Source organism: Pangasianodon hypophthalmus, chromosome 22 (assembly GCF_027358585.1).
Source record: "Pangasianodon hypophthalmus isolate fPanHyp1 chromosome 22, fPanHyp1.pri, whole genome shotgun sequence".
NCBI lineage: Eukaryota > Metazoa > Chordata > Actinopteri > Siluriformes > Pangasiidae > Pangasianodon > Pangasianodon hypophthalmus.
The window spans coordinates 8,323,715-8,334,984 of record NC_069731.1 but is presented as its reverse complement, the minus strand read 5'-3'; the positions used below and the strand labels follow the sequence as shown (position 1 = coordinate 8,334,984).

Here is an 11,270-nt window from a genome sequence, read left to right as displayed (position 1 = left end):
GAAGGATACAGTAACTTAAATAAGCACTCTATACAGCTGTGGTGAGCAGAAAAGCATCTCAGAATGCACAACATGTTGAACCTTGAGGCGAATGTGCTACAACAGCAGAAAACCACATCGGGTTCCACTCCAGACAGAATCTCCAAGAAGAAGTAAAGCATCAGGTTTGTCCAGAACTATGCGTGGTGCTGTGTTGTGCTTCAGTTCAGCCCTGATGCTTAGGATAATGACGTCACATCTATGAATGTGAAGTTTGAACTGCACTAATTACTCATACCAGACAACTCCCTCCCTTTCTCTCTTTTAGATGAACCAAACATACATACATGCAGATAGTCACTGTTCTACTTTTCTCTCAGAGGTATGAAACAGCTGATTGGCTAAATGTATGTTTTAGGTCAGGCTCACCTTGAAGATTATTAGTCAGAAAGAGAGGTTAAGGAGTAAGGGTGTTCTCTTCATGCCTTATGCCCTTGTTTTCCCTGGGGCATGCTAGACACTGTTTTTCTGGGAATTGCTCTGTCCCATGATGCATATTGTTATCTTTGTCTTTGGGATATATACTCAAGATCACCAGGACTACAGCAGCCCTTCTTGGGTCATGTGATCCCAGCATGGGAGAGAGACTCCCAGAGGGGTTGCTGCACTGTGTATTATGGATGTTTGTGTGTTTGCATAGCGGAGATAGGATAATCATTTTAATGCAAAAAAAAAACCTTACAGGCATATGTGGTTTACAGGCACTTTCTATTTTACGAATAGCTTGTCGTTAGAATTTGTTGATGCATTATAAAATAAGGTGAGATCAGCTCACTTTGTAGAAGCTCCTCCTCCTGTGAATTTTGACCCTGATACCTCAGGGTCTCCATTCAACAGCTGGCAGCCATGTTGTTCCTAAGGCAACCCAAAGCTTACCCTCATTGGGCTCGTAAAAGAACAGAGCGTGAAACAGAAAGACAGGGGGGATCACCTGGTCTGACAGGTAAGAAGGTTTTTCTTTCCATTTTTAAGCTTTGCAAATCATCACATTTCATGTGGTGACATTCACAAAGATTATTCTTCTTCGCATTATACTGTAGTCCTGGATCTTTGACTTGTCATGGCTCATGTTATTGATTAAGCCATATCTCTGGGTGAAATTTAAAGTTGGTTAAAGCACAATAATAGATTAACAGTTAAAGAAATAGATGATGTGCCCTTAGGCATCCAGGCCATATGATTTTCATACTATTTGTCTTAGTGTCTTTGTGTGTGGTTTCTAAAATACCTTTGCATTGGGTTTATTCCATATATTTGCACAGTACTTGTATGTCTGTCTGTGTGCAGCATGGGTTATGACGTGGAGCGTTTTGTGGGCTACGTGAACGAAGGTTTGCTGTGCTGTGTGTGTCGTGACGTGTTGGAGGATCCTCTGCAGGCTCCATGTGAGCATGCTTTCTGCAGTACCTGCATTCATGCCTGGCTTGTGAACCATCAGAACTGCCCTGAGGATCGGCTCCCCCTTAGCATCGCAAACCTGCGGCCGCTCTATAGGTACCATCTAACTGAGAACATGCCCATCGTCATGGCTAACATGGTATCAGTAATGACTAGAACACACAACACGTTTTTAGTACAATAAGAATATGCATGCCTGTGCCTTCTCCATTCTTGTGCATGATATATATATATATATATATATATATATATATATATATATATATATATATATATATATATATATATATATATATATGGTTTGGCATTAGCACATTGGATTTGAGATTAAACAACAACTTTGAGGTTCAAATCATCAACTTTAAATCAGGGATCAGGGTGGACAAATTAGAAATCCATTAACTAGCCCATCAGGCAAATGAAAGCTCAAATGTACTTGAGTCCAGACCATATTCTGGTTGCCAGGAAACCTAACTGACTAGGCTAAAGTGGTAGCTAACATGTAACATGTAACACACCATGCCGTTGTAGGAAAATAATTTTCATCTAAAAGCGAAGTGTGTTATTCTGCTTATACCACAGTGACTTGGCCACGATTACAATTTAAAATTTTTTATTTGAATGACACGTTGCACTTTTTAACCATTTATAGTTACATTGAATGATATGGAACATCGATGATAATCATGTCCTCACCAGAATCTCCTGCATTCTCTCTCTTGAAGTTAACAAGACAAAACACAGCTTGCTTTGTGCAAACTCCTCTGACTCTCCCGTGTCAGGAAACCTACTGACTGTTCCAAAATGCTGACACTGGAGACTCCTTCCATAAATGCTAAATATACATCTTACAAAAAGCTTCACCACATCAAAGATTCTACATTACCTTGTTAATTAACAACATGTTTATTCTTTAAATCAATTTAATATTAGATTATAAATGGTTTTATATTATTAGATTATGGAGCCACACAAGTTCCTGTGAATGGGCTGGTACTACAGGAAAGATAATGTATTAGAACTATTGCATTAAAATAAACGTATCATTTATGTTACAGTCTGAACTACTGACAGAGCTGTGCTGAAGTAGAAAATGAAGCAAGTGCTAGTTAAATGCATTCAAACAGACACAAACAAATATATAAATTCATGTGTTGGGGATAAGGCAATAATTATTTAATCATTTAATTAATCATCTAAAGAAAGCACCTGAAGCAGCACTTCATGTTTGACCAAAAGTCAGCAAGATGTTGGCTATGAGGTGTGATATTTTCCCTTCACATCACAGATATATAAAAGATATTATTCATGTCTGACTACAGTCTTAATTTTTTCTTTAAATGTTTAGCCATCAGATGACTTGCCTTTACCAGGAGAGTTATATGATAGCATAGCGCTGCACTTTTTTGCTCAGTTTGGTCAGTGTTTCCACATACCTGTGTGTTCCTAATTCAGAAAAAGCTGTCTGTCATCCATGAGCACTAATTAATCCGCCTAAGCTGATGTATGTAGTGCAGCAGGTGGTGGTATACAGAACAAATAGCGTGCGCTATCGTCATACCTATGTGTTCCTGATTCAGAAAAGGATATATGCCATCCATGCATGAGAAATAATCCTCCTAGTAAAAGCGGATGTATGTAGTGCAGCAGGTGGTGGTATTCAGAGTAGTACAGTGCTGCAAATGCAACTGCAACTATAGTTACAGCACTGAGGTAAGACTTTTTCTTTGACTGCAACTAGGACGAGAGAAAAAAAAAGGTCAGTGACCGCTAGCCAACTTGTTCGGAATATCACCACCTGCTGCACTAAATACATCCACTTTTACTAGGAGGATTATTATATCTGCTGGACAACTACGAGTAAAAGAATAGCTCAGACATGTACTCATCTTGTCCAAGGTGCCAGGACTGTTGATGTGTCCACCAATGAGGGATATTTGAGCCACCCATTTTATGAGACCATAAGTCACTGCACAATTGGCTGCTCAGTTGTTACTTGGCCAGATATGCGTGATCATTACATCATTAATTTGGGCACAACAGAGCTTAAAAAAGGTGTTATGTTCATTGTATAATGTCTATAATATTTATTATATTTATTGCACAGCATAATTTATGTTACAGATACATGCGGAATGACTTGGCAAGGCTCCAGGTGAAGTGTATGTATCGCTCACAAGGATGTGAGATCATCTGTGCGCTGGAGTCCATACATCGGCATGAGGAACAGTGTGACTTTGCTCTGTTTAATTGTAGCAACGGTGGTACGTATACATATCGAGCATATATACATAACATCAGGTAGATACAATATTTAATGTCAGATAGCAAGTGCCAGATGATGGGCTATTGCCTCTTACTGACACACACACACACACACACACACACAAAATAGTGCCAGATGATTACTATAGAATGAAGTGACCACAGAGTGTAACTACCAGAGCAATCATACTTTTAATTATTAATGAAGAGGCCCCCTGAATAGTCAGTGTAGTATAGCATTTAGCTCAACCAGTAAACAGACCCCATTGCAAATGTGATATCTAATGAAAATATATTGAATGTAGTAAAAATGTAATCTTTCTCATTATGTGATTAGGAATAAACAAATATATGATTACTGAGCCTAATTCTAGACAATTCAATTTAGACATGTTTGATTGGCAATTAATTTAGCTTCTTTTTTTATAAATAAAAGCTACTAATACTAAATTAAACTAATTTAGTCCAGAGTCACGGGTTCAATCCTGAGCTCAGGTTATAGTCTGTGTGGCGTTTTACATAGTTCAAGTGTTTGCATGAGTTTCCTCTTGGTCCTCTGGTTTCTTCCTTCTTTCTAAAATCATGCCTGTATATTGATTGACTATGCTAAATTGGCCACAGTGTGAATGAGTGCGTGAATGTGTGTGCATGGTGCCCTGTGATGGCATCACACCACGGTGAATTCTCTCATGTTGCTCCCAGTGTTCCTGGGATTTGCTCGGACTCAAAAACAACAACCCTGACCAGGATAAAACTGTGACTGAAGATGAATGAGTGGATAAATAAAGCTTATGCTCTGGCAACAAAACAAGACAATTACAAGATTGAGATTACCTAGAAATATGCTTAATATGCTTAATAAGCTTCTATTTGTTATATTTGTTTTTATCGTAATCTCATAATAAGAAATGTAAGATTATAAGATGTATAAGATTAAGATTAGATAAATGATAGATAGACCACACCTGCTTATTCATGCAATTATCCAATCAGCTAATCATATGGTAGTAGCATAATTCATAAATAATGGGTCAAGAGAACATCTTCAACTGCCCAGTTTCCATGAGTCTGTGCCCTCTGTAGCCTCCAATTACTGTTCCTGACAGGAGTGGTACCCGACGTGGTCTTCTGCTGTTGTAGCCCATCCACCTCTTGGTTTGACGTGTTGAGCCTTCTGAGATACTTTTCTGCTCACCATGGTTGTAAAGAGTGGTTATTTGAGTTACTATAGACTTCCTGTCAGCTTGAACCAGCCTGGCCATTTTCCTCTGATCTCTCTCATCAACAAGGGGTTTGCACCAGCAAACTAGATGGATCACTGGATGGGTTTTCTTTTTCACGGCTTTCGGTGTGAAAGCAGTCTAGAGACTGCTGTGCATGAAAATCCCTGATCAGCAGTTTCTGAAATACTCAAACCAGCCTGTCTGGCATCAATAACCATGCCACAATCAACGTCACTGAGATCCCATTTTTTGCCCATTCTTATGTTTGATGTAAACATAAACTGAAGATCTTGACCTGTATCTGCAAAATTTCATACATTATGCTGCTACCACATGATTGGCTAATTGAATAATTGCATAAATGTACAGGTGTACAGGTGTTAACAAAGTGGATGGTAATTGTGCATTCACTTTTAATGATCATGTCTGAAGAAAATGGATAAATCAACACATCTTTTGAGTTCATCCAGAGATTTACAGTAAATTTCATATCTTGTATCACATACAGGCTAGAACAAAACTCTAACCATCTAAATATTTGTTGTTTGTATGTGCAGGTGAGGAGTACTTGTGTTACCGCTGTGGTAGGTTTACACATAAATGTTAAAATGCTCTAATTTGTCTTCATGTATGAAATTTAAGAATTTCAAAGCCAAGTCCATACACTGCTTCTTTCTGCTCATTGCTTCTCACAGGTTGTCCAGTGCAAGTGTCTCAGCATTCTCTGGAAGCACACTTGTGTGTGTGTGAGTATCGCAACAGAGTGTGTGCAAGTGGGTGCGGATACACACTATCAAACACAGACGAGGCTCAGCACAACTGCATCTCTGAACTCCGAGCTGAGCTGGACTTGCTGAGGTAGAGGCTCATAGGTGGTCTCTCTGACAAGTATTATTTACACCCAAGTTTACATTTTCATATCACTTTACTATTATAAAACTATTATTTTTGAGCCTTAGAGCACAGGGTCTCATCATAGGCATAACTATTACACATACATATAGGAACACCCTCACTGAAAAATAGATCGGTATCACTATTCGTGATTGCTGTTCTTTTAATTCATATCAGTAATCATGCTGTTTCTCTTCCGAATAGCAAGCATATTAAACAGAAAAGCTGCAATTGCCATTAACCAGCTATTCTAACCACACAAAAACTAACAGTTCTCTCATTTGTACTTTGATTGGACAACGGTTGTTCAGTCTATTTATTCTACAGTGGATATAAAAAGTCTACACACCCCTGTTAAACATACCCTACACACCTGGGGCAGTTGTGGCCTAATGGCTAGAGGGTTGGACTTGCAATCCAAAGGTGAACCTGAAGGTCGTGGGTTTGAGTCTCAGGTCCGGCAGGGATTGTAGGTGGAGGGAGTGAATGACCAGTGCTCTCTTCCACCCTCAATACCACGACTGAGGTGAGACCCTTGAGCAAGGCACCGAACCCCCAAAAAAGGCTGCCCACTGCTCCGGGTGTGTGTTCACGGTGTGTGTGTGTTCACTACTGTGTGTGTGCACTTGGATGGGTTAAATGCAGAGCACAAATTCCGAGTATGGTTCACTATACTTGGCCACAAGTCACTTCACTTCACCTGTTTTTTGTGAAGTGAAAGAATTACACTAAGATAAATCCCACCTTTAATGTATAATGGCAGAGTATACAAATAAACAAAGTGAAAAACAATCAGAAACCTTAAGAAAAATAAGAAACTTACAATAACTTAGTTGCAGAAGTGTGCACACCGCTAAACTAATACATTTTGAAGGATCTTTTGATTTTATTACACCACTCAGTCTTTTTGGCTAAGAGTCTATCAGCATGGCACATCTTGACTTGGCAATATTTTCCCACTCTTTCTTGCAAAAACATTCTAGATCCATCAAATTCAGGTCTCCCCACAGACTTTTGGTTGGATTCAGGTCTGGGCTCTAGCTAGGCCTTTCAAAAACTTTGCACGTCTTTTGGTTAAGCCATTCCTTTGTTAATTTGGATGTATGCTTTGGGTCGTTGTCGTACTAAAAGGTGAAACGCTTTTTTATCTTCAGCTTGCTAGCAGATACCTGAAGGTTTTACACTAAAATCGACTGGTATTTGTAGCTATTCATGATTCCCTCCACCTTGGAGGGAAAAAGCGCCAGTTCTGGCTGAAGAAAAGCAGCCCTAAAGCATGATGCTGCCACCACCATGCTTCACCATGGGTATGGTGTTCTTTGGTGATGTGCTTTTTTGCACCAAAAATATCTTTAGGAATTATGGAATTATGATACATTTTGGAATTGGTTTCAACTTGGATGTTTTCTGTGAGAAAGGGCTTCTGTCTAGCCACCATACCCCATAGCCCAGACATGTGAAGAACAAGAGAGATTGTTGTCACATGCCAAGAGTAATCAGTACTCGTCAGATCTTCCTTTAATGTTGCCGGAGGTCTCTTGGAAGCCTCCCTGGTAAGTTTTTTTCTTGTCCTTTTATAAATTTTGGAGGGACGTCCTGTTCTTGGTGATGTCACTGTGGTGCTCCATTTTCTCCACTTGTTGATGATGGCCTTCACAGTGTTCCATGGAACATCTAATGTTTTGGAAATTCTTTTATACTCCTCTCCTGATCAATATCTAAATGAGATACCATATAGGCTTTGTAAGCTCTTTGTGGACCGTGGCTTCAGAAGTCAGATGAAACCAAGAAGATGTGAAGGAAATCCTACAGAAACAGCTGGTCTTTATTTGGGGTTAATCAGAATAATTTCATTGATGGCAGCTGTATGATAATTACTTTTGAACATGAGATTAAATGTGATTGGTTCATTCTGAACACAACCACATCCCCAATTATACAAGGGTGTGCATACTTATGCAACCTGGTTACTGCAACTTTTTTATTTTTGCTATTTTTCCCTAAAATGTTTCTGATTGTTTTTCATGCTGTAAATTTCACTTCGAGGGTGGAAAAAGTTCTGACATGATTTATATTGGTTTAATTTTTTTTACATCACTAAAACCAGCCATTTTAACAGGAGTGTGTAGACTTTTTATATCCACTGTAGTTTCTTCTCCAAAGGCATTTTGAAAAAAAACAATGATCGATTCACAATGTGTAAAGTAAAGCAGGCTGAAATAAATTAGCCATTAATTGGATTATTGGAAATTGGACACTAAATCTAAGGGGTGTGTCAGACTGTATAATCACTTGACATAGCTAAGTCTACAGTCTGGGCTAAAAAGACATCAGCCCCAGCATCTAATTCATACCATTCTGTCTATTTTTACATCTGTTGGTGTTGCTGTTGTTCTTGGTTTCACAAAAGTTAAGCAATTTAAGCCATTTGTTTACAGCAAATAAGACTATGTGGATCCCAGTGTAGTTTTTCCTTGAAATAGAAGGAGAACATTGTCTAGAGAACAATGTTGTTAAAAAAACACTAACATTTTATGTCAGTGTTTGAGGTTTTCTTTTTCTATAAAAAAAAATATATATTCATTGCAAACAGAATAACACATGCTCACTGTGTGGAACAGACCATGATATACTCAATATGACCCAGTTAATAAAAAATGAAGTGTTAAACAAAACAAAACTGCAAACTGCAACTAATACTGTAGTACATCACAATGTATACATGTACTTTTGAAATAAAGAGTACCTAGCCCACTTAGTAATTAGTTTATTTCCTTCTTTTTACTGAATTTGCTTTACATGGCAAAAAAGCTGCATGTATCATGAGTGATGGCTAGTTGTGGCTAAAATCTCTTATCTATCAACAGTGCGACAAGGAAACTATTAGAGTTGAGCAATGCATTATATCAAAAATGTCTCATTAATGGGATAATAAGAATGATGTGACACACACTTAAAGGCTGATAGACAGCTACAACTGTGATTTCTGTCTGTAATTCAATTCAATTTTACTTGTATAGCGCTTTTAACAATGGACATTGTCACAAAGCAGCTTTACACAAATAAATGGATTCAAAAAATATATTGTAAATATGTGAATTTATCCCTATTGTAATGTCCTATTGCGTTCATGCTGTATTTTCTGTAAACACCAAACACGATAAACAGAAAAATTGTAAACCTTTAATTCAAACCAGAAAAGACAATGTGTGCTTAGTCGATCTACTGTCAGTTTTTCGTCCAAGCATTTTGTAGGGAAAAAGGACGTAAATAATCCACCTCATTTGCATTCATAACACCCGTGACTGTATTTCACATGCGTCTTCTTAATCAGTGCTAATGACGTGTTAGGGATGTGTCAGCAGAGCTGGCTGAAAAATATCAGCCCATCTGGTAATCTCCTAACACAGCTGTCACTGACAGGCTTCATGAATCTACACTCTGGGCTAGAAAGAAATCAGCCCAAGCCTCACTTCCTCATATGATGCTGTGTATTTTTCTTATGATCATTGGTGTTGCACTTTCAAAAAGTCCACTTTAAGAACATTTGTTAACTGCAAATAATCTGGTGCCAAAAATGAAACGTTATACTGATGTCTTTTTATCTTTAAAAGGCAGCAGAGGCTTAACCCTGCTAGCCCATTTATACCAGTCGCCACTGTGTTTGATCAATCCTTGCCAATCTTTTCTGTTTTTTAATCTCTTCCCAATTTCATCACCTGCCAGTTCCCACCCACCAGCCACCTCTCCCCAGTCATATGTCAGCCATTAGGAGCCCCATCCCTGCCAAGCTTTATTGCAGGTATCCATTGCATCCAGCAAGGACATCTGATCATGTAGATAGTAATAAACTTGTCTATTATTATGATCATGTCCTCTGTGGGGTTTCTGTGGGGAATTTGACTACATCTTCAGGTGGGTGGTAGTTAGTGTGTGGCACTGCAGAGATGGTGAAATGCAATGTTTCTGAATGAAAACAAGTGTACGAGCTGTTTCCTTTCCTCAGGCCTATACCTTCATTGGATTTCATTCAAAACTTAAATAACATCAGTATTGTAGGAATTCGTTCTGTAATATTTGGCCTATCTAGGATTTGTGTTACAACAATCCATCTGATATTGCTGATTGATGATATTGCCGCATCCCACTGGTCCACAATATCCACTTGTTGCCTTGTTGTTGCCTTGTCGTGTTGTTCAGAATTTCATAGTGTTTTTGCCAGGTACTATCCATTTAATATGCTTTATTTATCCTTTTTTTAACATTCAAGCTGCTACAGTTTGAACTTGAAGCTCATCAGCTTTACAATATGCAAACATTTATAAATTGGACTATAGAAATACATCACTATCCTAAAAATAAATAAGAAATGAACGCAAGCTGCATTTTTGTGTCAACGCAATGAAAAAAATATTTTACTGTTTTGTCCACATCGCATAGTGTTCTGCCATGTGATGAATTTTGAAAAATTAAAAGTAGAATTGAAGAATGCCTGGAATAAATATATTAAAAAAAGTGCAAACATGACTAAAGGAGTTTCAAAGTTTCAAAGGAGAAAATCAAAATTTTTCCTTGTAATACCCACATGGTGATTTTCCTCATTTAATATATATAGCCATAATAATAATAAACCTTTACAATTGATCAGTTTATTGTGAAAAAGGAAAAAATACATTGTAAGCCAGATCAACTCCCAGATCAACTAGCTGTTCACCATTTCAGATTTACCATTATCATCATCATCATAATTGTAAAAACAAATTGTTATATAGAATATGACACTTTTAAAAGGGGTGTGTGTTTTATAGGACTGAAATGGATTGTAAGGTTGAGGAAGTGAGACGTGAGATGGAGTCCCGGCTGGATTCTCAGAGGAGACACATGGTACAAAAGGAGAGCCTACTAAAAAACGAGGTGGATGAGCTCAAGGTATTCCACACACACACACACACACACACACAAAGTATATCACTTTCATTGGTTCTTCTGCTGAAGTGTGCTCACTTAATAATCTGTGACCAGGTCACTGTAGGAGATCTTTTTGTAAATCTGTAATTTGCATTTTTTTCATCTTTGTAATTTTTGTAACAGCCATTCAAATTTTGTGTTCAGGGAAAGCTGTCCCGTGTGGTGTCTGACGTGTGTGCATTATTGGGAGCAGAGCGAACTCGCAGGCAAGAGCTGGAGAGGGCAGAGCTTGAGAAAGCAGAGCTTCTGGAACGTCTGAAGAATGAGGTTCTTAAACCAGGCACAGCCACTCAAACAGCCATGCGTCATGATGAGGAGCATCGCAAGCAAAACCCACATAGCCTAACATTAGACTGCCTCAAGAAGAAGAGCAGAGACGTCACGGTTCTCTGAAAACCAGCACACACCACTGCATAACTGTTCATGGGCCTGCTAACTGCCAAATCCTCCTGGTGCAGATACATGGTGCTAACCAACTACGGT

General features: G+C 38.4%; 1 protein-coding gene across 2 annotated transcripts; it reads left to right on the top strand.

The window, feature by feature from the left end:
• The first annotated feature begins 556 nt into the window (after window positions 1–556).
• On the top strand, window positions 557–11,229 carry rnf41l (ring finger protein 41, like). Of its 2 annotated transcripts, none has more exons than XM_026924324.3 (7): window positions 557–982; window positions 1,302–1,533; window positions 3,562–3,701; window positions 5,483–5,509; window positions 5,621–5,783; window positions 10,628–10,748; window positions 10,932–11,229. In XM_026924324.3, exons 1-7 carry the CDS (start codon window positions 886–888, stop codon window positions 11,178–11,180), a joined length of 1,029 nt encoding a protein of 342 aa, XP_026780125.2. In that variant the 5' UTR covers window positions 557–885; the 3' UTR covers window positions 11,181–11,229. The 2 variants fall into 2 exon arrangements, with proteins under 2 accessions (XP_026780125.2, XP_026780127.2); XM_026924326.3 differs by having other exon boundaries at window positions 895–982; window positions 1,327–1,533.
• The last annotated feature ends 41 nt before the right edge of the window (window positions 11,230–11,270 follow it).